Source organism: Sinocyclocheilus grahami, unplaced genomic scaffold (assembly GCF_001515645.1).
Source record: "Sinocyclocheilus grahami isolate Dianchi unplaced genomic scaffold, SAMN03320097.WGS_v1.1 scaffold1079.1, whole genome shotgun sequence".
Taxonomy (NCBI): domain Eukaryota; kingdom Metazoa; phylum Chordata; class Actinopteri; order Cypriniformes; family Cyprinidae; genus Sinocyclocheilus; species Sinocyclocheilus grahami.
Genome location: NW_015506258.1, coordinates 58,240 through 85,358, shown reverse-complemented (window position 1 = coordinate 85,358; position 27,119 = coordinate 58,240). Strand labels below are relative to the sequence as shown.

The 27,119-nt window shown below is 37.8% G+C and overlaps 1 protein-coding gene across 4 annotated transcripts; it reads right to left on the bottom strand.

Moving 5' to 3' along the window:
• Positions 1-1,600: 1,600 nt before the first annotated feature.
• On the bottom strand, positions 1,601-23,057 carry LOC107566515 (AN1-type zinc finger protein 3-like). 4 transcript variants are annotated; one of them, XM_016251967.1, is made up of 6 exons: positions 22,708-23,057; positions 11,983-12,023; positions 11,710-11,889; positions 11,221-11,286; positions 7,284-7,451; positions 1,601-2,743 (listed from the first exon to the last, which is right to left on the bottom strand). In XM_016251967.1, the coding sequence occupies exons 1-6, from the start codon at positions 22,776-22,778 to the stop codon at positions 2,589-2,591; spliced, it is 681 nt and encodes a 226-aa protein (XP_016107453.1). In that variant the 5' UTR covers positions 22,779-23,057; the 3' UTR covers positions 1,601-2,588. The 4 variants fall into 4 exon arrangements, with proteins under 4 accessions (XP_016107453.1, XP_016107454.1, XP_016107456.1 ...); XM_016251968.1 differs by having other exon boundaries at positions 11,221-11,283; XM_016251970.1 differs by having other exon boundaries at positions 22,687-22,762.
• Positions 23,058-27,119: the final 4,062 nt, after the last annotated feature.

The window sequence follows — 27,119 nt, the reverse complement described above, 5'->3', positions numbered from 1 at the left end:
GATCAAGGCCTGTAGGCCAACATGTGTATACATCGGGGGTCTGCTAATTGTCACACCTTTTGCCCAGTGGGTGAAGTTATAATCTGCTGATTGGTCAGTTTGAATGTCTCACATTTGGTTTTTAGTCACATGGTCAAGAAAGGGATAAAAGACGATTGCAACTGTTGCTCTCTCTCAGGTAATATTTTACATACATGCTGGGTACAACTAATTGTTCATGTTTTACCATCCTTCATCTATTTTGTAACCAATTCAAGTGTAACCATTTCAATTATTATGTGCTAACTAGTCTTGATTCAACATTAATATTGAAGTGCTACCTATTGCAATACAATATAGTCACTTAATAGCAACGCTCTCCCACATATTTAGCTATTCTAACTGCGCTTATTTCCGTCGTTGGTATAAGTGGCAGTGGGTGGTAATAGACTAGAAATGTAATGTTTTATACCATCGTGCTGACAATGTTTCTTTAGTCCTTCAGCAAGCCTACAGCCTGAACCACTGTAGGGAAACCACCCTTACAGTGAGCATAAGAAATTTCATTCAAAAACATTAAAAAAAACCTATATTGGTAGTATATTAGTATATTTATGAATTCTTTGCATATTTCATTCTACAGCTACATGCTTTAGCACAAACACCGTTTATGTAAATGAAAAACACTCTTAATATAGTAAACAAAAACAAAACAAAAAAGCATACCACACATCCTCTAATCCAGTTTTATTCTTTTTCAGCAAAAGAGGAAAGGAAAAAAAGGGGGGGGGGAAGTTTATGAGATTTGTAAATTATTCCATTCCTTTTTTACTCACAATTTGTACAGTGTCCCAACTTTTTTGGAATTGGGTTTGTAAATGATGTGCTAACTAGTCTTGATTCAAGGTTAATATTGAAGTGCTACCTATTGCAATACAATATAGTCACTTAATAGCAACGCTCTCCCACATATTTAGCTATTCTAACTGCGCTTATTTCCGTCGTTGGTATAAGTGGCAGTGGGTGGTAATAGACTAGAAATGTAATGTTTTATACCATCGTGCTGACAATGTTTCTTTAGTCCTTCAGCAAGCCTACAGCCTGAACCACTGTAGGGAAACCACCCTTACAGTGAGCATAAGAAATTTCATTCAAAAACATTAAAAAAAAACCTATATTGGTAGTATATTAGTATATTTATGAATTCTTTGCATATTTCATTCTACAGCTACATGCTTTAGCACAAACACCATTTATGTAAATGAAAAACACTCTTAATATAGCAAACAAAAACAAAACAAAAAAAGCATACCACACATCCTCTAATCCAGTTTTATTCTTTTTCAGCAAAAGAGGAAAGGAAAAAAAGGGGGGGGGGAAGAAAGGCTACAGGATTTTATCTTATCCATATCTTAGTTTTTTGTATGTTTTTTTTATGTTAACCTAAAAAGGGCAAAGTAATGCAGCTCTATGCTTAGAGTGAGAGTTAACCAGAAACACAAAGGAGGTTAAATAAGGATTTTTCTTAAGATACACAATATTCATCTCTTTTCTTCAGTTCTGTCCATGTCGACATCTCAACAGAAAACAAATCAAAGTAATAATAATAATAAAAAAAAAATTAAACAAAACAAAAAAAGCGCAGGTAACTTGAGACTCCGCCTTCCTCGTTCCCACCAGAGCCGAACAACATCCCTCCATAATGCAAGTGAGGGAGGGAAGGAAAGAAAGAAAGAAAAAGAAAAAGAGAGAGAACGAATCAAGAGAATATAGAAAGAAAGGTTAGCATGAGCAGGCAGGAGAAAGTACAGGAACTAGTGAGAATGAAGGAGAGAAAGCGAGAAAAAAGGGCAAAAAAAAAAATAAGCCACCGAGATCACAGCCACAGCTGCTTTAAAAGAGGCAGAGTGTATAATGCAAGGGCTGAAGGGAGTCGTACGAGGTTACAGAGTGTGTTTATTTAGACCTGAACGAACTAGTTCTCAGATGAGCTGTGGGCGGCCCTTTTCCAATCGAACCCAAACCAAAGGGTACCGTCTGGTTTGGCCTCGGCCCTCGTGCCGAGCGGCGTTTGAAAACACAGCTGTAAGTGCATATGTGAGTGTGAGTACGCCAGTGAAACGGGCACGGCTCTGACGCGGCTCGAGCCCACGGGCCGCAGCAGAGCCGGCCTTTTTTCGTTTTGTCCCGGGACGGGGTGACTCGTGCAATCCAGGTCACCCCCCCTTGCCTCAGCCGGTGTCTGTCATCGGAACGTCCGGAGCAGAAGTTCCCAGAGGTCTTGATCGATCGATGTGTTTCCCCTGGAGTCGATCGCAGCCTCTGAGACGAGAGCAGTTCTCCAAAGTACAGACCAGCAAATTCGTCTGACCTGCTGACCTGCGTTTGTGTGTGTGGAGGGACAGATAACAGAAAGTTAAGGCTGTGCGGGTCGCCTGTGTGTGATGAGCACGAGGCTACTGAGAGGGGTCAGAGGTCAAGCAGGGGTGTAGGTCCTCTGAGATGTGTTGGAGGAAAAAAGATGCCACTAACAGGTGAGTCGTGTGGTCGGTGGATACGTGTGTGTTTGCGAGCGAGTGTGTGTGTGTGTGTGTGTGTAGGGGGGGCGTTCAAGAGCACTCCTCTCCGATGCGCTGGCAGGTTCGGCCCACCTTGCGGTCCAGTTTCACCATCTTCAGCACGGCTTCCTCTCGGCCGCGGCCCAGATGGTCAAACATACAGTCGTGTTGCTCCGGCAACCGGTGCAACATGCAGAACACATAACCTGAGAATGAGAGAGAGGGAGAGCGATCAGAATGAGATGAAAGTGTTGTATAATCTGCTCAAGGTTGATTTTAATAGCACGGCACATAACACTCAGTTTAACAGCATGCTTGAGAGCACGTCTTGTTCCCCACACGCGCCGACTCTTTGAGACATCGGGAATGGCTCTGAAAAGTCACTTATTACGTCACTGTTAACCCTGCTGAAGTGTCGACTTTTTTAAATGAATGCCAGAGAGCTGGCACAGAGATTATGATGATCTCAGATCATTTCGAAGTAAAAATAAATTGATTTGAGTGGTGCTTGCCCATGCAGTGCAACACTGGCGTGATGGTAGAGTTGTTGGAACAAGTAAAAAGAGCCCACCTCCAAGTCTCTATATCCTAAAGCAAGATAGTGCTCGGGCCGTCCTTCAGTGCAATTCTATTTAGTGCCTTTTTGCCATTTTTCCCCTCTCTAAATCTAATTTCAGTTTTCATTTGGTATGAAAATAATTGTGCATTAAGATTTGTTTGCAGCTTAGCTGTGTTTATAAGTTAAATAATATGGAATAACATAAAAAAATATACGAAAACCAAAAATATTTCATAAATAATTTGCAAACAAACAAACAAACAAAAATAAAGTAAAAAAAAAATTATCAGCAAATTTAAAACAAAAAAAGTCAAATAAATAAACAAATAAATAAATAAAATAAAGTAAAAAAAAAAAATTAAAAATAACCCCAAGTCTCTATGATATCCCATGTTAGGCTGAATCACATGATTTATTTATATATATATATCTATATATTGGTGCTGTCAAATGATTAATCGCGATTAATCACATCCAAAATAAAAGTTTTTGTTTACATAATGTGCATTGTGTATTTTTATTATGTATATATAAATACACATACATGCATGCATATATTTAAGAAATATATGTTACGTTTATATATTAAATATATTTATATATGCTATAAATTATATGAATATAAATATATACATTTAAATACATGTAAATATTTACAAAATATATGCAGTATGTGTGTTTATTTATATATATAAACATAATAAATATACACAATACACAAACATATATTATGTGTAAACAAACTTTTATTTTGGATGCGATTAATCATGATTAATCTTTTGACAGCACTAATTAATATATATATATATTAGTGGTGGACCGATATTGTTTTTTTTGACAGCCGATGCTGATGCCTTGCAAAGCAGCGTGGCCGATGGCCGATATATATTTTTTAATTTTAATTAATATTTAAGAAATTTGAAATCATTTGAAAATTTATTAAAAATAAATGTGTTAAATAAACATACTTATACTTTAGATGACAAAGTATTTTTCACAAATAAATAAATATTTAATAAAAACATAATTAAAAAAGGAAGTAAACACTGTAACCAACTGTAAGGGCACTCAGTTGGCCAAAGTAACACTCATTTTACATACAGCACACAGTGAAAATGGCATGAATATGACAGTGGGCAAATGCATAAAACGCAGCATAATTTAAAATCACAAGTTTAAAGTTTGTCGATCGCGCGTCTCAGTGAAGCTGAACTCTCCTCCTGTCCGCATTCAATTCACACGGACCGACCGTCAAGCAGAGAACGCACGCGATCATGCAGGTCACCTGCACACTTCACAAGATCTCACAACTGGATCAGACTAAGTTTGCAAGGTTTTTGAAATTAGATGTTTATTAGACATTCAAAGATTTGTTTAAATTATATAAATGCGTATTTGCTGAATGCTGACGGTAAACAAGAACGTATTATAATGTTTGCCTTTCTATTACTAATAATATAAAAACAATCATTATAAGCCTTTTTGTATACAATAATTCCTTTGTTTAACCATTCTATCTGATTATTAGACAGACTTCTATCCGTATTTAGACAGAACTGTTAACGACAACAGCGAACAAGAGGGAGAATGTGAGCACTGTGCTCAGGCGCTGCCGTTCTCAGCGCCTTCAAAATAAAAGTCTTTCACGCCATCAAAATAAAAGTCCCACCTCGAACGCGTCGGCCAAACAGGAAAACTTATCGGCCGATGCCGATATTTTAAAAATGCCAAATATATCGGCCATGGCAATATATCGGTCAACCACTAATATATATGAAAACACAAGTAGATGTAAGATATGACTGTACACTGTGACATTTAAGTTTGTCTGCCTTGGGAAAGCTAGCATGTCTCCAACATAGTGATAACACTCGTTGCCTTCTCTAGTGCAGCTCAACCAGGTCTCGTCCCATTTGTCGGTATTTGTGATATCACAAATCCCGGAAAATATGCGTTGTAGTCCAAACGAGTTGTTCGTTGTAGTTTTTGAAAAGTGATTTCTGTTAAATAAAATATCTCCTTTTGAATGGGACTTTGAACTTTGTAACTTCGCATATTTTTTAATGCTCAAACAGCAACATTACAGACTAACTAAAGTTGAAAAAGTGAAAAAGCATAATAGGACCCCTTTAAGAGCCTCATTAAGAGGAGAGTCTCGTTAAGCAGTTTAATATATTCATTAATACACATGGTGTTTTTAATGAGTCAGAGATGATTAAAAGCTTACAATGTTTCAATTACAGCAGCCACAGAAAAGCTGCAGGGCATTGCACACACCAGTGGATCATGTAGTGCTATTCAAGAGCGACGTCGCAGAAGCTGCAGCCACACGGTAAAAAAAATGTGCATATATTGTAGATGAGTTTGCAGCTTTTGAATTGTCTGATGAGAAAGAAAAACATAATGTGGTGGTGTTCTCACTGACTGCATGCAACCATGAACAAAGCATAATGCGCTACCCGATTCATGAAAGATTCGCTCAAATGAGGCAGTTCATATTAATTAATTAGTTGAACCGTTTAGCAGAGGTCTAAATCAGTCAAACACTTGAAGGAGTACTTCAGCCAAAAACGAAAACCAGCTGAAAAATGACTCGCCCCCAGGCCATCCAAGATGTAGATGAGTTTGTTTCTTCATGGGAACAGATTTAGAGAAATTTAGCATTACATCACTTGCTCACAAATGGAGTGAATGAGTGCCGCAGTGAATGGAGTGAATGAGTGCCGTCAGAATGAGAGTCCAAACAGCTGATAAAAACATCACAATAATCCTCACCACTCAAATCCATCAATTAAAATCTTGTGAAGCGAAAACTTAAAACCGTTGCTTCTGTTCTCTATCCATAATATTACTTTCTGAATTAGGAGAGAAATATGCACGGTTCAAGCACTATTTAAAAATTTGTGAAAACAGTCCAAAAGTGTTCTGAACAAACATGCCGGTGGATTTTCATGTGGAATTTTTCACTGAAGAAATTATTATGGCTTATGGGCTTGTATTTTAGCCAGAAGCAATGAGTTAAAGTAAAAATGCCATAATGTTGGATTTGTTTCTTACAAACATGCAGCTTTTCCCTTTACAAGATGTTATCTGATGGACTGGAGTGGTGTGGATTATTGTGATGTTTTTATCAGCTGTTTGGACTCTCATTCTGACGGCACCAATTCACTGTAGAGCAGGGGTGCCCAAACTCGGTCCTGGAGGGCTGGTGTCCTGCAGAGTTTAGCTCCAACTTGCCTCAACACACCTGCCTTTAGGTTTCTAGTATGCCTAGTAAGAGCTTGATTAGCTGGTTCAGGTGTGTTTAATTGGGGTTGGAGCTAAACTCTTCAGGACACCGGCCCTCCAGGACCGAGTTTGGACACCCCTGCTGTAGAGGATCTATTGGTGAACAAGTGATGTAATGATAAATGTTCTAATGACGAAACATACAACATCTTGGAAGGCCTGAGGGTGAGTATATTTTTTAGCTAATTTGAATTTTTTGGCTAAACAATTCCTTTAAATCTACTCAAGATTACTCACTCACTGGACCGCAGGTTATTATACGTTACTGTACATCCAAACAGCATCCTAACCGATTTTCCTAACCCTAGGAGGAAAATGCAGCAGAGTTTTTCGGCGTCAAATATCGGCAGGAGTCCTGTCTGAGATAAATCCCGGCGGGATAATGACTCAGATGCGAGCTGTCACGGGAACAGTCAGATCCATAAGTGTATTTGCAGAGCAGTGGGAATTGTCATTAGACTGATGACTTACAATACCACCTCCAGTTTAACAAAACAAGACAAAAAATAACTAGCACAGCCAGGAGGACTGATGTTAACGGCGCAATTATGTTTAAATGCTCCCTTTATTTCATTCCCTACAGTTAGTGTCTAAAATTTAAATGACCGAGGGGGGTTAAATATACTCCTTTAGTTCTGTAGGGATCTAAAAGTTCTCGCTGAAATTGCAAACAGTCAGGTGAGAAATGAACAAGCCCGCATGGAATCGGCAGAATCGGAAAGCCCATCATTTACATCATTCTGCATGTCTCAGAACTAGTGATGTGATGCGACAAAACTAGAAAACTTTTGTTGTCATCAACAAAGCTGTCCAGACTTCACGCATGCGAATCGGGAAGCATTACAGCTTTGTCACATCATCTCGCAGACGACACTCCGTAAGATGACGGCCATACTAACCACAGCGACAGGACCCCAGCTCCTGTTGTACGAGCTCCAGTTTGGTTTGGCAGCGATGGCATCGCCGACGGTTCTTCTGCTTGGGAACTCGTGGAGAATCTTCAGAACATGAGGCCTCTCCCACACGAACACGCTTCTCCGGAGACGACTCGCTCTCCGAACCTGAGGCTGAAAACACAAACACGCACTTTTCAATGCTTTTGCAGTTGCAAGTGCATCGCTGTTTGAGGTTTGAAGGATGTAGGCCTTGCTAGGTGCATGCCAAGTCGGATGCTAAGGTGTTGCCACTCAGTAAGCAAGACCTTATATGAGTTTATGAATATATAAGTTAATATGAGTTTTTCAGGTCTATTTAACGGTAGCATTTAAAGGGATAGTTCGCACAAAAAAGAAAATTCTGCCATGATTTACTCATCCTCCACTTGTTCCAAATTTCTGTTGAACACAAAAGAAGACATTTTGGAAAATATTCAGAGCCAAACAGTTGCTGGTAGCCACTGACTTCCATTGTATTTTTCCTAGGGATGTGCGCGACAACTAATTTGAAAGTTTTATATCCGACTAGTCTAAAAGCAAGAAACCCCCAAAAAAGAAAAAAACCTGTTTGTGCGTGTAGCATATATAATTGCCTATATTTGAAATACTTAATCTATGAATCACACTGTCAAAACTCTCAATGAATTCCGCTTGCCACACACTTGCCTCGCGTTATCATCATTTCATTTTAGGCGGTCGTTAAAAAGAAAAAAACAAGAAGAGCATACACTCAACGTCGGCCAAAGCATAGCTTATTTATTCAAATCAGCTGGGGAAATGCAGAACAATGGAAAATCAATCAATAGCCTGACAGAATTCTTAATCTTCATATAACGTTAGCCAACATATTAAAACAAGTCAAAAACAATAGGAAGGTTTATCAAAAAATAGCATTAAAACGTCTTTTAAAAACGTACTTCGTGTAGGCTATATCGTCTAAAAACAAAACAATGCAACAATGCCCATTTTACTTACTCAGACCATGCGTTATTTGTTCAGTGAAATTATCAACGTGGTCTGGTGAAAGACGGGACCTGAGGCGATTAACAATAAAATTCCTGCACTTGAAAAAATGCGCTCGGCAGGAACTGAAGTCGCAGGCACGCAGAGATAACGAAAAGCAAGCCGATACAGTTTCAGAAAGCCTGGACATCCCGCACCACCACCGAAGTGGGTGTTCGTTAGAGGAATAGATGGCGCGGATGGGATCGCAGCACCGACGGGTTGTAGTGAATGACATTTGCTGGCTTTGGCCAGCCTCTAAGCTAACGCCTACGTGTCTGTATTGAATATGATTACGATTATTAAATAATGTATTAATGTAATGTATTATTTTTCAAACATTTTATTTTAACTGATTTAAAATGTTTTAAATGCAATGTTAAAATGATAAAATCCTGTTTTTGTTTTTCTTTCTGTCGTGTAATCGACTATTGTTTTCAGTGTCGACTAGTAGGAGGCTGCACCGTTTAGCCGACTAGACCTGCACATCCCTAATTTTTTCCCATACTATGGAAGTAAATGGCTACCGTCAACTGTTTGTAGGGGTGCTCCGAGTGACCGGCTACCGATCACTATCGGCCGATAATCACTTTGGGATGTTTGATCGGCTGCCTCTAAAAAGGCAGATCTCAAAAAACCTGATGACGTGCCTGCCTTGAGAGATTTGGCGTGACATGCAGCGGCTCTCTGTCCGGCGCGGGTGAAATAATTATAATGCTGAAGGTGAGGTACAATTTATATTTCTTCATTAATGAACTTCTAAAGTAATTTGAAAACTTTCTGTAAGACATAATTTCACAAACAGCACGATTGAATGACTGCGAACGCTCTCTCTTTCAAAATGCGCAAGTGGCTTCAAATCACATTGCGTCTGCACTACAAGCCAGCTGCACGCTGCACAGTTGACATAGGAATTATAACTTGAACAATCAAGGCAGTGTTGCATCGTCACTAAAGTTTATGAATTGCATTTCTTTTTAATTCTTGCCAGCGTTTAACCATTCAGCGCTCGCGCGCTCTCCTGGAAACCGTGCGCTCATGCACACTTGCAGCGCACACACATAATGCCAGGTTCACATATACTCCGTTTGCAGTGCGTATTTTTTCACGCTCATGTTAACGGATTAGAGCGTTCACACTGCACACGGTTGCGGTCCGGGAGTGCGTTCCATGAGCAGTCTGCAGCAGCGCAGCGATTGTTTCCACCGAGTTTGCTGCACGAGCTGAATTAAAGTGAGAGTGCATTTTGGTAAATATGAAAACAAAAATGTAGTAATTACACCATAAATGCATATAATTAAAGTCTACAGTGTTTCACAGTTAACACATATGGCTTTGTTGGCTAGTTTTAAAGGAAAATAGCACTTTTAGATAAAAAGGCAATAAAAGATGGCACTCGTGGAGGTAGTAAAACAAAGTTCTTTATGAACTTTAATGCAGGATTAATTAATCTAATTTAGAATGTTTGTGATAATGTAAAAAAAGTAGTTTAAATATTTTGCCACTTGCTTGAGCAACTGTGTTGTGCTGTGTGTAAGCTATTGTGCAACAATTGCACGAGTGTAAAAACAAAAAAGCACTGCATGATCGAGCAGTTAGGTGAGATAAATATATATTTTTTTAAAATCTCTAAAAAATGCTCCCCTGCCCCCCTCAAAAAAAAAAAACACTCTCACAAGGGTCATCTATAAGAGGGAAATCCCTCCCCTCCCCCCTTTTCAAAAATGAAATACAGGCCCTGAATACATGTCTAAAAATCCTGATTAGGATAAGGTGATCGTGTCGGCAGATACTGCTTCCTGTGATCGGCCTCAAAAATCCTGATCGGAGCACCCCTAACTGTTTGGTTACCATTTCCATTTAACATGTTTTTAATTGTTCTTTTTCCCTCAGCAGAAGAAAGAAAATAGAGGTTTGGAAGATTTTCAAGTGAACTATCACTTTAAGTAATAAATGATGCACAAATTAATTAAACACTACATAATATTCACTGTATGAATTAAATACATGATTCTTGTTAAAGCTACAGGAGCTATTCAGTCAAGAGCAGTGAGTCATTCTCTCTTTTATATTTGTTGCTTGATTAGCATGAACAACACAGACAGCAGCAGGTAAATCAGGCTGCTGTCCCTTTAAGATGTAATGCACAGATGTAATATACTGATACACATCAAATTTGACATAATCAACCATGTTTATGTGAATACTGACAAAGACGGGCATTTTGACATCATTTTGTTTGTATTTAACCATTTAAACACAAAAGAGAACTAAATTTGTGATCGCATGCTGTCTGAGAGATGGCTTTCTGTGTGTGTGTGTGTATGGACATACACACACACACACACACACATATACCATACCACCCAGTCTTATGAAATGGGTATAATGTGGAGCCACTGCAAAGGGAAGTCAGAGTCGGCAGAAAGTTTGCAAATACACTAGACAGCAGCATGGTTTGACCAGAGCTTCAACTCTATTGATTTAGCTCCCTCTGACCTTGGTTAGGCAGTGTAAACCAGAGCTTTTCAGTGTTCAGTTACAACTTTAAAACTGTTCTTTCTTGTGGGTGGAGAGGTGGTAAGGAATGTGTAAAGTAATGATGCATCACATTTCGACATTGACTCAAAAAAAATTAATCTTGACAAATGGATTTTTAAATTAACTGAATTATGTTCTCTAAAACAAAATAGTAGGACAAATGGTACAACAAAACATTCCAGATGAAGATAACTTTTGTGCAGTTTGTAACACCTGATTACCTTCAAACAGCTGCTTTGAGTCTTTATAACCACATTTGTATGCTGCTGTACATTTACAAGTTCCTCAGCGGTGTGATGTGCTAGACTATTAAATGCTGTCAGACACACACATACACAAGAGCGGTGGTGAGGTGTACCTGAGTCGCAGGGTCGTTTTGTAGGAGTGGATAGCGTGCCGCGAGCTGTGTCTGTACTGGAGACTTCTGGGAAAGAGAATGATAGAAGATTTAAATTTGTGCATTTGGCAAATGCATTTATCCGAAGCGACGTACATTGCATTTATCAGTTCATGCATTCCCTGGAAATCAAACCCATGACCTTGGCGTTGCTATTTTGGAGCGTTTTACCCACCGTTTGAGAACCCACTAGTCTACATCTCTAAGGTTTCAGACTTTCTGGTTGTCCTCAACTCATATTTTGGCATTTGACATTCCCAAAAGTTAATAAACAAACACGTTATAATACGCTCGTGGATCTTTTTCATCTGCAGTATTATGTGTCAGTGGTCTATCATTCTCTATGACTGCTGTGTGATATTAAAATGATTAGAGCCCATCTGACACCAGATGCAATGAGCGCTGAAATATCATCTCCTTTATTAGAAGACAGAATATGTGTCCCCTCACCATCCTGTGCAGGAAGAGGCGTGGCTTCTGTCGAGGGCTCTTCAGAGCTGGCTGGCTTTGAGGACAGGGTTTGGCTACTGCTGCTGCTCGCCTCGTTACAGAAGACTGCTGATTGGCTATTGCTTGAGCTGGGGGCGGGCTCTGGAGTGCAGTCCTCATCTGGCTGTTTCTTTTGTATGTCTGATGGAGACAACAGCAAGCGTGAGTGTCTCTCAGACACACTGATTCAAGTATAATCGTAATTATATAGACCGTGTGATGAAAGTATCTTACCAGCAAAACATTTGGAGCAAAGGTTCATGGTTTTGCTGGACCTGGAAAGAGAAAAGATGACAAAAGGAAATATTCTTTTTAATATCTGTATAGAGGAAATGTACATCTCTTTATGGAATGACCATCATAACACCAAAATATTAGTAGTTGAATCCAATACTAATGATGTTTCACGATTCTTGATACAGATTTTGATACCACAGCAAAATCTAATATGCTGTGGAATTCCTTTATTTAGAAAACTAACATATTAATTTATTAATGTACTAAATTTAAAAATGAGAAAATAAAATTTCAAAATTTTATTTTATATATATATATATATATTTCATACTTGTATTCAATATTGAATATTTTTAAATTGAAATAAAATGGGTTGTACAAAATTACTCGGGTAAATAGGCTATAAAAAAACAGAACAATATTTTATTTTATTCAATGCATTTCCTGCATGACCCCCACCCTCCAGTTGTTTGTGATTTGATTACTGGATAAAAAATATGTTTATAAGTGAATTGGATTCAGAAATATTGATTCTGAACCGATTCATTTGACTCACAGAAAAGACCTCAAAAAGTCGCGAAAGAACAATAAGCTCACACAACAAACAACACTATGGCTTGCGGTCAAGTTTTACTCTACACAAGAGCAATCCCTATTTAATGAGATATTTTAGTGGGGACATTTGAAAAACAAATCTAAATTGTTTGCAGTGTGAACAAAGCCTCAGACGCCTCTTTAGTGGAGAGCTCTTCACTGTTCTTTACCTGCAGGCTGAGGGTGGTGACATATCAAACACCTTATTTACACACACGCAAACAGCTATTGCACTTCCTGCATGTGCCTCAAAAGTCTCTCTCAGAATGACACAGGTGAGCAATGAAAACAACATCAATAGACCTTCTTCAGCGCAATCAAGAGCAATCATAATCAGTGCCCAATCAAGGAGGCGGAAGGAAGCATGGGGAGAGAGCAGGACATTGTGGGTAGGAATAATGCATATTAAGAAGATGAGCATGAGGAGCACATAACTACATGAACACACCGAAGGAGTAGCCATGTGTGTATGAGCAATAAAAATGTGTTACTGACAGTGCTGCTGATTGAGTAACATATATGATGGTTGTCCTTAAAATAAGCTGAAATGGTTAAATCTGTCAAAACACAACAGGTGTCTCCTGATCAGTATGACTGGCTGATCAATGCTATAATGCCCACCTACTGAAACTCATCCACAAATCAGCTCAAATAGATCACACTTGTGGAAGAATCAAGTAATTACAGAATAAACAACTCAACCAATTCAACTCGTCACCACCACTTTCGATCAAATCCAAAATGTAACGAACATAAGAACCAGTGAATGGGTTCATTTTGAGCAGCCATTTGGAACGATTAAATAAAGCAACACTCCATACTTGCGACTTTCATTACCCTTGCAATGTTTACCAAGGATTTGCTGGCTAATGATCTAAAAAGAAGATGATTATCAGTAATTAAAGCTATATAATGACAGCTAGTAGTAACAAAAAGATACTTGCTGCTAAATTATGTAGCTATTGAGTAAATGACTGCATAAAAAGCAAGTAAAAAAAGTTGTTTTAAAATAGATAAAAGTATTTTATATTAGCAAAATTAATAGTAAAATTTGTAAATGATAGCATAAAAGTAGGGGTGCTCCGATCGGCTATTCCGTTTTATTGATCTGTGGCGCATTCATTTTGATTCTTTACACGTGTAATGATGTCCAGTGACTTGTTTGCATTATTTATGCATAATTTTATTTATTTGTAAGACTTTTTTATGACTAAATTTGGTAATGGGAGAGTAAAAATATTTTTAAAACGTACACCGTTCAAACTAGGCTGCTTATGTTGAAGTGTTTGGGATGTGGCTTTTAATGATGAGACCTTTTTTGTAATCAGACTCTTAAAAAGTATATAACAATTTGGATATAGATTTATCGGCCAACATATCGGTTATCGGCTTTCAAAAATAAAGAATAATCGGTTATCGGTATCGGCCAAAATTTCTAGATAAAAGTATTTTATATTAGCAAAATTAATAGTAAAATTGGTAAATGATAGCATAAAAGTAGGGGTGCTCCGATCATGATTTTTGAGGCCGATCACAGAAAGCAGTATCTGCCGATACCGATCACCGATCTTTTTAAAGCCTTCTTTTTATAATTTATAACTATTTATAGTGATACTTCAATCAGGATTTTTAGACATTTCACAAATCTTTCATAGACATGTTTAAACAATAAATATAAGCAACACATCATTCAATGCTTTTTACTTTTACTTTAATTCTAGATTTATATGTTAAGTTGCTCAAGCAAGTGGCAAAACATTTCAATTACTTTTCTTACGCTATCACAAACTTACCATTGACAGAAATAGTCAGCTCTAATGCCTTTTCTTTTGCATTGAAATCGAAAAATAGACTCAGTGCGGAAACAATCTCTGCATTGCTGCAGACGCACCGCTCCTGAACGCACTGCCATGTGCAGTGTGAATGCTTTAATACGTTAACATGAGCGCAGAAAAAATATGCACCACATACCACGCACTGCAAACAAGAGTAATGTGAACCTGGCATTGTGTGTGTGCGCTGCAAGTGTGCATGAGTGCACGGTCTACAGGAGAGTGTGCGAGCGCTGAATGGTTAAACACTGGCAAGAATTAAAAAGTAATGCAAAAACTTTACTTGTATAAACTTTAGTGACGATGTGACACTGCCTGGATTGTGCAAGTGACGATTCCTGTGTCAACTGTGAAGCGTGCAGCTCGCTTATAGACAGACGCGATGTGTGGTGATTTGAAGCCATTTGCGTATTTTGAGAGAAAGAGAGAGCGCGCGCGGTGAATCACTCACGCTGTTTGTGAAATTATGTCTCACACAAGGTTTTCAAATTACTTTGCAAGTTATTTAATGAAGAAATATGAAGGTGAGTACCTCACCTTCAGCATTATAATTAATTGACCCGCGCCGGACAGAGACGGTGCCGCTGCATGTCGTGCCAAACCTCTCACGGCAGCGTCATCAGCTTGAGATCGTTTTTTTGAGATCGGCCTTTTAGAGACCGCCGATCGATCATCCCAACGTGATTATCGGCCGATAATGATTGGTAGTCGATCAATCAGAGCACCCCTACATAAGTTAATTTTTTTTAGATAAAAAATCTTAGTAAAATGAATCAAATTGTAAACGACTGCATGAAAAACAAAAGACAACAGCAAAAAGACAAGCGATAATAAAATAAAAAAAATATATAAAAATAAAATAAATCTTCAAAATAACATTATAAAAATAACAAAAATACATTAGCAATGCATTCAACTTCTGTTGGATAAAACAACAAAACACACACGCACACAAAACACACAAAAAAATTGTGCAGCCAAACTTTGAGATATTTTCAGGAAATGTGACAATGTGTGTGTATGTGCAGGCATGGTCTTCCTCGGTCACATGACTCCAAGCCAATCAAGCTGGCCTCTCTCCGGATTAATCTGACATCTCCTGTTAAATGTCACCTGCAATTATAGCTTATGAAAAGAGGCAACGGCCTAATCAAGACTCCAGTGCACACACCTCAGCCCAACTTCTGAAGAGTCACTGTGTGTGCGGCATATTCAACAAATCACATCACACCATTAATCAAGCCATTTTACTAAATAACCACAATAACACCGAATCTAATTCAGAGACGTGATTGATGCCACGCTTCCTACAGAAGGAACCCACCCGCTAATAATTGGCTCTAATACATACTAAACAAAACAACATTAACATTTTAATGTTGTAAGTTTTAATTAAATAAAAAAACTTTTTTCAAAAACAGCAAATGTGTATCTTCAAAAGACGATGTAATATCTGCTAACACTCTCAAAATCTCTCAATAAGCAACTCAAATTTGGGAGTCTTTTTGACTGATTGATAGGGATAGTTCACCCAAAACTGAAAATTGTCATTTACCCTCAAACTGTTCTAAAAAGTATCTATCTCCTGTTGAACAGAATGTTGGTAACCAAACAGTTGCTGGTAGCCACTTACTTCTATCCACATTATTTTTCAATGCAGAAGTAAGCCGTTTTCTGTGAATGCGCAAGACTTCCGGTGCATTAGCCGCTGTAGGGAAATAACGAGAAAAATAACAACGTGCAGTAAACGCAAAAACTGTTTACACTACAAACCAGTTTGTTAATAATTGAGATAATAGATTGAAATAATATGGTAAGACACACCAGTTTGCAATATCAAACAGCAAAATGAGCTGTATTGTACAGCTAAAAATAGCTGGAAGTGGGTGACACCGGAAGCCAGACACATGAAATTTACAAATGGCTGCGTCTGCTCTTACGGAAATAATAAGGTGGATAGTATGGGGGAGGAGGGATACTATGGAAGTCAATGGCTACCAGCAACTGTTTGGTTACTAACATACTTCAAAATATCTTCTTCTGTGTTCAAAAGAAAGAAAGAAACTCAAACTTGGAAGAACATGAGGGTGAGTAAATTAAAATTTTTATTTTTTGAGTGAACTACTCCTTTACCGCTGTAGGGAAATAACGAGAAAAATAACAACGTGCAGTAAACGCAAAAACTGTTTACACTACAAACCAGTTTGTTAATAATTGAGATAATAGATTGAAATAATATGGTAAGACACACCAGTTTGCAATATCAAACAGCAAAATGAGCTGTATTGTACAGCTAAAAATAGCTGGAAGTGGGTGACACCGGAAGCCAGACACATGAAATTTACAAATGGCTGCGTCTGCTCTTACGGAAATAATAAGGTGGATAGTATGGGGGAGGAGGGATACTATGGAAGTCAATGGCTACCAGCAACTGTTTGGTTACTAACATACTTCAAAATATCTTCTTCTGTGTTCAAAAGAAAGAAAGAAACTCAAACTTGGAAGAACATAAGGGTGAGTAAATTAAAATTTTTATTTTTTGAGTGAACTACTCCTTTAAAAAATACCATCTTTATTTATTTGTATTATTTCATCAAACAGTCTTTTCTCGTCACATTCAGCATATGTTTGATAGGGCAAGCATCAATTTTATTGGTCATATTTGGTTTTAGGAACTTAAAACCCCAAATATTAAATTATTAATATGTGTAGTCTCTGTGTATGAGATCAACATCTACAACGCCTCAGCAAGTCACAGGAACGTTGCATGTTTAAAAAAGTAGCTGCTGTTCAAGGTCTGATATTACTGCACTTACCTTGAACATAAAATTAAAGCAACGATGAAATGGTGAAGGCTTTCTTTAGCAATAATGAGAGCATTCTGTGGGAATCACAGGGGACGGCGCATCCAAACACAACAGATGATCTCACTCATTCCCTGCCCGCACCAGCTCCCAAAAGATAATGCATGCTTGAAAATGAGAAGGCCGATGTGCTAACAGGTGTTAAAACGGAAGATGCCAGATGGAAGTTCGGAAATGGGATGAAAAATGAAACGCCACTGCTGCCCTTCACACTTCAGCCCCTCTGAACTGCGGCGCCCTCTATCTACACACAGAGAAATGTCTATGGAACAGTACAGATTTTGCTCGATCTTTCATACCAGACATTTCAACATTTTGAACAATAGGGCCCTACAAACTTTTCCTTTCTTTTCTATAGAGTAAATTACGTTTTTATGAATGGACTACACGATCCCGTCCGCGTTTTCACAGAAACCATATGGCCCTAGAAATGTAACCACACTTCAGAACATTTCGGCTTGCCCTGTGTGTTGTTTGAACGAGTTGCAGGGGTGACATCACGTCACAGGGTCTCTCTTTCTCTCTCTGTAGCGTATGCGCCCAGATGCATTCTCAGGTACCGAAATTTGGCACAGATTGATTTAACATGAATCGGTACTTGGTAGTACCGACGCAATTTGGTCGGTACCCTTAAAAGTACCGAGTTTGGTACCTAACCCTAGTCATCACAAACCAAAGAAAAAAAAATGTAACCAAATAGTTAATGGTCCCCATTGACTTTCATTGTATTTTTTCCATCATATGGAAGTTAATAGGGAACAGCATTGGTTAAACACATTTTTCAAAATATCTTCTTTTATGTTCAACAGAAGAAAGAAACTCAACTAGGGTTTGGAACAACTTGAGGGTAAGTAAATTATGACACAACTGTCATTTTTTTGGGTGAACTACCTTTTTAATAAAAGATTTGAATTGATGTTTTGAATCAACGCAGCAACCGGTTTTGTTTCTTAACTATTGTCTTTACTTGTAGTGCATTTCAGATAACATGCACTAAAGATGGGCTGAGTTTACTCACGTGACTTACCATCAGATACTTCATAGCCGTTGGTTTAATCTTGACATGTTAGTGAGGATGTGCTGTTGTTTTAGAATTCAAGTAGGTGTGCACAATTTTTCTTGACACTGGCTATCAAAACAGAGCCGCATTTGCTTGTGTCATTCAACACCAGTTGGGCAAGTCTACACAAGGTTGAGGGAAGAACCACTCACGTTTTGAGACTGCTTTTACACATGCAACAGGTTAGACGAAACCTTTGCCTCAAGTATCGGTTTACTTTGTTTTATGTTTTGCCCAATCAAAATAACTAGCTTACAAAAGCATGCTCGATTTAATGCATGCCAGGGATAACAAATATAGGCCTATACTTCCGATTTTGATGGAAAAACAAGATCACTAACATTAGTGACATCAGATGCCATTCATATTTTAAGTGAACTATAATTTAGTCCACATTAGACCATTCAAACTAAAGCTAAAACCAGATATAAACAGGATCTGGTTTCTTTGGAGCTTGCAGTTATTTTAAAATAAAAACCACAGTGGAAGGAACACAGTGACTTTCACGTTATGCAAAAATACTGATTGTGAGTAAATGACGACAGAAGATTCAGTCAGACTAACTTGCAACAGTTAACCTGTTAAAGCCCCGATATACTTCAAACTAAGTTCTTTTTCGTTCTTTGTTTGAGGGCAAAAAGAACTTTGAAAAGGCTAAGCGACGGTTTTCTAACTGTTTTCGACCATTCCGACACCCCCGCGCTGCTGGAGGCAGGGTTATAAACGAGTCACGCCGCCCGCGTGTACCCCCTAAACACAACAACGATGGCGGCTGTGAGAGAAGAACAGTTTCATAAACATCTGGCAGTAGCATTGATCTATTCAATGGCAAAGAAAAAGAACAAGAACAAAAGCTTTTTATTTCAGATAAATGCTGATCTTTGGATCTTTCTATTCATCAAAGAATCCTGAAAAAAAAAATTTACTCAACTGTTTTAAATATCAGCATATTAGAATGATTTCTAAAGATCATGTGACACTGAAGACTGGAGTAATGATGCTGAAAATACTGCTGCGCATCACAGGAATAAATTACATTTTAAAATCTATTCAAATAGAAAGCAATTTTAAATAGTAAAAATATTTCAACATTTTACTGTTTTTGCTGTACTTTGGATCAAATAAATGCAGGCTTGGTGAGCAGAAGAGAATTCTTAAAAAAAAAAACATTAAAAATCTTACTGTTCAAAAACTTGACTGGCAGTGTAGGCTGATTATTCTTATAGATAAGTCTGCTGCAGAAAACAAAAATATTGAACAACAAAAACTGGAAATGTTGCTGCAGACGGGCTTATTGTAAATGAAAACTCATTCTCTGCCAGCAGGAGGCGCTTTTAGAGTGATAAAACTAGCGGTTTCTCCAGTAACGGCTGTAATCACAGCAGCTCCGCTCATGAACGCTACTTTATCAGATCAAATGAAAATGCCATCTAAACTATTCTGAAGACAGTCGGTTCCCTTCAGAGATACATTCATATAAAACACCCGCGCCGTGTTATGATTTTGAAACGTGCAGTGCTCATGTTTATTCAACGAAGTCAAACGCCACAAATAAATCAATGTATGGGAAACTGGTAATGTATATCGAAATATCGGAAATGTTTTTAAAATCATATCACCGTTATTGAAAAAAATTATATCGCGATACATATTATTGAATTATTGTCCAGCCCTAGTACTGCTTACACAAATTTAGCAAATACACTCTTTATAAGCTTTCCATTGAAAAACAGCGATCTATCGTCGATGCTTGAATGAATGAATGAGGCATTTATATAACGCTTTCTTATATATTTCTGTACACCCAAAGCGCTTTACAATCATATGGGGGGTCTCACCTCAAACACCACCAGTGTGCAGCATCCACCTGCGATCTATCGTCGATGCTTGAGGCTTAGACCTTTAGAATGATAGATGGGCTGTGGTTTAAATCTGCAGGATACACAGCCATCAAAAGCCAGATATGATGTGCTATGTTAACGTCCAGTTTCAAATCTCATGTGCATCTTCAATGACAGCAACTGTGTCACTCGAATAAAGAGTCCAAAATAAACCACTGCTACAATCTATTTGAGTCTTTCAGTCACACAAACATGACACATTTAAAGAAGAGAGCTGAAAATGACTGCAGTGATCATAATGATGATGAAGAGACCAATCTGTAGATTATTCATCATGTGTCATAAAATGCACACACCTATGTACACTCACACGCACACACCTTGAAGTAAACCTTGACTTAAGTCCAGAAAATGCTTCTGAACAAATGACAATGACAGCACTCAATTGGGTCATTAATATATTATTGCTATTACTTCTTTTCACTCAAACTTCATCTTAACAGAACCTAACATTAATGCATTGTAGATTTCTGTTTACGCAATGGTAAACACTGAATGGATTTGATTCTCACATGAGCTGGAATGAAACATGACATTGCATTTTGCAGCACCAAAGAGAATCACAAAAAAATGACTGTTTTCAAACAGGTAGTCCCACCCCAAACTCACAAGCTTGTGAAGCTTGCACTGTTGGACTGGATGGACCACAATGGTCTTCTAATTGGTTTTTGGATGACAAGTTGATAAATGTGTCCGATCTACCATTGATTAGTCTATTTTGAAAATATTTATGTAGAGTTAGTAGGAATTTCTATCACATTCAGTTCCTTAAATGCCTATTTGTGAAACCCTGACCTAACAAATCAAGGACACTATACAGATCTACAATCTAATTTACACAAAACAGCAGGTTGAGCCTATTTTATAATAGCTAAGTCACGGGTAAAGTAAGAGGGGCTTTATGTGATTAAATTACCTGATACACAAGCCATGAAACATGTAATTACTGGTGTATCATCAGCATTTGATCCAACCATCACTATATCATCTAATTTTTTTAATTAAATCAAATTGACAAATGGCTAATAAAAGGCTGTTGAATGATCACCTGTCAGAGGTCTGTCTTGGTCTTGCCCAAATCTGATGCATTTGTTTGGAGCACAGACAGCAAGGATTGTCAAATGACTGCACCTGTGAGCTGACACGTGCTCGAAGATGAGCCCTGATTGATGTGTCACTGAAGAAAAAGTCAAACTGTCATTAGCCTTTAATGGCTGTCTCAAAACCCAGGGAGGTGTCTACCTAGACAGCATTTGAAGTCATCGGAGGTGTGTATCAAATGTTCAATATGCTGTCTACATAGGCCATCAAATAGGTTTTGACATACAGCACTTAAGTGTTTATCTCAATGATGCCAAAACCTGATGTAAGCACCTACATGCCAAAAATGCTGTCTATGTAGGAACCATGTAAAAAAAAAATCCAAAATGTAGTATAGGACAAGAGTTTTCAAACTGGGGCAAAAGGACCCCAAGGGGGACGCAATGAAGTGCTAGGGGTCCATGGCAAAGCTAACAATAAAACAGTCTAAAATATAAATAATTGATTTAATATTTTTAAAAATACAATTTTTTTTTTAAATACTAAAATGGATAAATAATACAGTAGGTATACAAACTGTGTAACGCAATAATGGTATAAAAATTAAAAATATTTTCCACAAAAAAAAATTATATTAACATTAATTTTTCATAGCATATATTGGATATTTTATACATAATAAATCCATAGCTGCCTTTTTAATTCTAGGATGGGGGTCCCTTAAATAACGATGATCATATTCGGGGTCTGTAGCATCTAAAAGATTGAAACCCCTTGGTCAATGAAGCCAACACACAATCTTTTAATAAAGAGCACAATGTCACCTGTGATGCCCTAAAAAGCTGTCTAGTTAGACAGCTTACTAGGTTCTGAAATACAATCCAAAAATGATGCCACCTTTAATGTTCAAAATGTTGTCTAGGTAGGCAGCACACTAGATTTTGAATACAAAACAAAAACCGACGTCCAATTTGATGCCAAAAATCCTGCAAACGCCTATGATGCTAAAAACGTCAAGTTCACTACGTTGTTTTCAATGCAAAACTAACATTTTACAATCTATAATGCCAAAAACGCTGTCTAGATACGGTTTTCAAACACAGCCAATGATTGTGATAGAGGAGTGAGATGTGAGGGATCTGTCAGTCCAGCTCACAAGGCTCGTTGAAAACCACTAAATCACCCAAATATGCTTTTGATGAGCCTAGATTTTTAAATGTAATGTGTGTTTGTTGGGTGTATGTTTTAAGTGTGTGTTCGAGGGGAAACAGCAGCTGTGGATGTGAAAAACAGGAGTGGTTGTTCCCCACCCCCATCCATCGGCCTACAACAATGAACAACAAACACACCACATTTCATTCACATTTATCGCCTTTTCCGCATCAAATTCGGCGCACAGGTACACTCACGTGTAAAATGAATCGTCTTACCCCCAAAATCCACAAGGGCAGCGGGGAGGAATGCTAGGCGGCTTGCTGCGCTCGCTTCCTGTGTCCCCCATGGTGGCGATGTGACGGCGGCAGGTTTCAGCAGGAAACACCGGGGATCCGCTCGCGGCCTAGTGCTTGTGCGGGAATTCCTCGGCTCGACGTTTAATCAAAAATGCTTTGCAACGAAATCCCCGAGCTGAAAACGCAGCGTAAGAAGCGAATGATGTGGACACGAGCAGCCGTTACTCTGAATTCGACGTAATTTAGACAAAAATCAAGAAATTAACGGCCGCGTACAGTCCGACGGACCGCACCGGGAGTCGAGGCCGATCAGCTGGCGAGTGGAAGATACCAACTTCCGAATAGGGTTTTGTTAATCATGAGTAAAACCCATTTAAATACTAATATTCCAGTTTTACTCATATTTACACAAGACCCTGTTGTTATAAGGTGAAATACACAATACGATGTTTAAATGTTGGTCTACATACATTAACATCACGTGTTAATAACGCTTTAGCGAACCACTGTTCCCCCAAAAGAAAGTGGAACGTCCCAAGCTGTATTCCTTGTTTGTAAAGAGGATTTGTGCTTTAAAGCTCTTTAAGTACGAGACCTGCTCCAGACCCCTACATAAGATGAACCGCTCGCGATGGCCTTGACTACAACACATATGGAAGCAAAACCCAAATATTACATTAAAAGTATGAAATAACAGTACAAATACATGACATTGAATTGCACGTTGACAACACACTGGCTCAAGGCCATACAGTAATGTCTCTTTCTCTCACTCTCTCTATTGGAAGGGGGGATTCCAATGATTGAATTGTATACACAAAAATGTTAACTTATATTATATTTGGACCTTTTTAGAAGTTGTTGTGTTGAAAATATTCTGGGTACAACTACATTTGTCAACACACTTGAAGAATTAAAACTAGAAAAGGAAAGTGCATTAATCTGTTATTGGTTCACCTGAATGTCTCGCATACATTTTGATTTTGAATGTTGTATATGCTAAATAGACTTTGAATACTTACAGATTTAATCAAGTTGTACGGGACAGACAGACAGACAGACAGACAGACAGAGAGACAGACAGAGAGACAGATAGACAGATAGACAGATAGATAGATAGATAGATAGATAGATAGATAGATAGATAGAATATATCTTAATACAAAAAAATCAATTTCTTAATAATTTCTTAATAAGCACGTTGCCCAGGAAATAAAAAGTACATGTTCATTGCAAATATTTTTTTTTGTGACAACACGTCCCAATTGCAGTAAGAGCAGAATTCATGAAACAGCAATATATATATATATATATATATATATATATACACACACAAAATAAAGCATGTTACTGTATTACAGTATTCAGTATTACATTGTGTTGGGGAAAGTTACTTTTAAAAGTAATGCATTACAATATTGCATTACTCCATAAAAAAGTAACTAATTACGTTACTTAGTTACTTTTTATGGAAAGTAATGGGTTACGTTACTTTTTAAATCTGGACAGGGCTTGCTTGTTTGTTTTTTAAATAAAAAAGTTCTATTTTCCAGCAAATATTTGTTTTTAAAATAAAAAAGTTATTTTTCCAGCAAATATAAAAGCCTTTTCACACCAAAAGTGAAATGAATAAGCCTCAGGCTGAAGGGAAAGTAAATTTACGTCCGTACAATAGAACGCAGAAGAAGAAATTTCAACGCACTTCAGCAATAAAAAAGACACACAAATGTTTGTCTAGAGTAAATTGTGCTTATTAGTACGGTTGAACTGGATCATCGAAGCTCAGAAGCAAAGACATTGGTTAATAGAATGGGATTAAATACATAAAGCATATTTGTGTTGTTTAACATTTAATTATTGCAGGTTTGCGTCATATTCTGAGTAACATTATTTTTATTCATTTTGAGGAATACTGAATCTGTGTTTTTTTGTGTGAGTGAGATGAATGAATGCATATTCATATTTATTTTAGAACTCTCTCAACATGGGGACAGGAGAGCTGTCAATCAATAAATAAAAAAAATAATAAGTAACTTGCGTTACTTATTTGAAAAAGTAACTCCGATATTCTCTTGCAAATTAAAAAGTAATGCGTTACTTTACTAGTTACTTGAAAAAAGTAATCTGATTACGTAACTCACGTTACTTGTAATGCGTTACCCCCAACACTGTACATTGATATGTTGCAAATATTCAGGGTACAAATCTGAATTTTGGGTACAGAATGTGTAAATCAAATGCAGTCACTGTATCATGACCTACCAAACAATAGAGCAAATGATCCTTTCTTTATCATGTGATATCTGAACATGAGCGGAGGGTTGAACGACTCCCTTTCAAAGCAACATTTTCCTCATCACTGGCTAAGTCCAGCCTGAGGCCTCCAGGTCTCCTGAGACACTCCACCACTTCAAAGACCATTTCCCCCTCATTTCTACACACAGAACTTTAGGAATTAATGAGAAACTGTTTCAAAGATGACAGAGCTATAATGTAGCTTGAGCGCATCAAGAGTGACTCAGATTTGCTTTCTTTCACAACGTTTCATTCACTCGAGTCGCACACAAACACCAAACAGTCACTCAGGAAAATAACCATCAGACTGATACGCATATTCATGATGGTTTACAAGAGTTCACGTCAACTTTTCAACTTTTTGCAGAGTTAGAAATCCCCCTTTACTCTCCGTGTTGTTTCCTGCCTGAAGAGACTACAAAGCCGATGCTCTCAAAGGAGGTTTGATTATTTAATGGAGAAAATCAGAAGGTGCTGTGTAGCGGGACCTTGTAGCTGCATTGATGTGCAAAAAAAAGAGAGAAGCTCAAGATGTCTGGAAGAGGGGGGAAAAGAACTGTGATGATTTTGAAGTGAATTGATGAACACGGGTGAACTTTCATGCTTTTCAAAAACACAGCAACAAGGCCTTTGAGTAAAATATACTCAGATTCAACTTTCATATCAAGGTAGGTACATTCAAAAGCTTCTTTTAAGCGCTACATTGAACGATGATCCTTTCAAAGTTATACAGAGTGGATCCAATGCAATTCAGCAGAGCTACTGCAGGTATACGGCAAACTGATATGAAGGGTTTTACTCTAGGACAGAATGGAAAGTTCCTGGTTCACATATATACGCTCTTAAAAATTAAAGGTTTCAAAAGGGGGTTTTCACAGAAATGCCATAAATGAACCACTTTTAGTTCCCCAAAGAACCTTTCAGTGAACAGTTCTTAGTGTGAAGGACATTTTAACAGTCTAAAGAACATTTGTCCACTGTAAAGAACATCTCATGAAATGGAAAGATTCAACAATCTTAAAAATAAAGTTCTTTATTTGCATAGATGATTCCATGAAGAACCTTTAATATCCATGGAATCTTTCCATTGCACAAAAGGTTCTTTATAATGGAAAAGGCACCTGGTATTAAGATGTGTTTTCGGTCTGATCACAGGTGGATAACGCTAAATAAAAATGGTTCTTTTAAGAAGTGTTCACTGAAAGGTTCTTTTATGGCATCACTGCAAAAAAACAAAAATGTCAATAAAGAATCTTGATTTTTTTAAAGTGTCACTTTTTAAGAACAAACATTCTTCAAGTCAGTGTTAATTTTGACAGCCATTTTTGATTTAGTCTTAGTCTTTATCTTGAGACGAAAATGCTTAATAGTCTTTGTCACATTTTAGTCATTTGAGTCTTTCATAGTTTTAGTCGATGAAAAGTCATTGTATTTTTGTCAACTTTTAGTCATTACTTTTAGTCAAACTGCAGTTACCAACATTTATTTTGGTAGCTATTTTATATGTAGTATTCAAACAAAAATAGTCATTAATTCTTCTCTCTTTAGACCAAATCAGTTAAGCTTATGAGAAATTTGAATCAAGGATTGAATTTGGAAAAACTGGAATAAATGATGACAATTTTCATTTTTTGGTAGAGATACAAATTAAGATAGGTATTTAATTAGGAATGCTGTCCCTTTAAGACGGAAGGCATGCGTGTATTACTGATACACATTCAGTTTTCACCCACCTGTTTACGTTCACTTAATCCATAACCGACTGTATTTACGTGAGATACTCTACACGATAGTCATTTGGACTGCTGTGTGTGTATTTGAGCGCTGAGAACTGATCGCCCGCTGTATATGAGAATTGAAGAAGTGGAGCGTGCGCGAGAGAGAGCACTTCTATCAGCACGATTCCACAGCTCCACTAACTTGAAGTTAATCGACAACGAATTGTGACTCCCGGGAAAAACGGGACGTCTGGCCACCTAACCCTATCCCTAACCCTTCGGGTGCTGAGGCCATTGTTTCAGATCGCTAGTTTGCGTTTTAGTAGCCTATCTTTCCGCTGCGGCTGCCATACTGAGACTAGATATGCAAACGCCCCT

Excerpts from the sequence above, each read along its gene's own strand:
- LOC107566515 (XM_016251967.1), bottom strand. The coding sequence starts at position 22,778 with ATGGGGGACACAGGAAGCGAGCGCAGCAAGCCGCCTAGCATTCCTCCC. Across the intron at positions 11,890-11,982 it reads TTGCTCCAAATGTTTTGCTG|ACATACAAAAGAAACAGCCA; the intron begins GTAAGATACTTT and ends TGTCTCCATCAG. Across the intron at positions 7,452-11,220 it reads AAAACGACCCTGCGACTCAG|CCTCAGGTTCGGAGAGCGAG; the intron begins GTACACCTCACC and ends TTGTGTTTTCAG.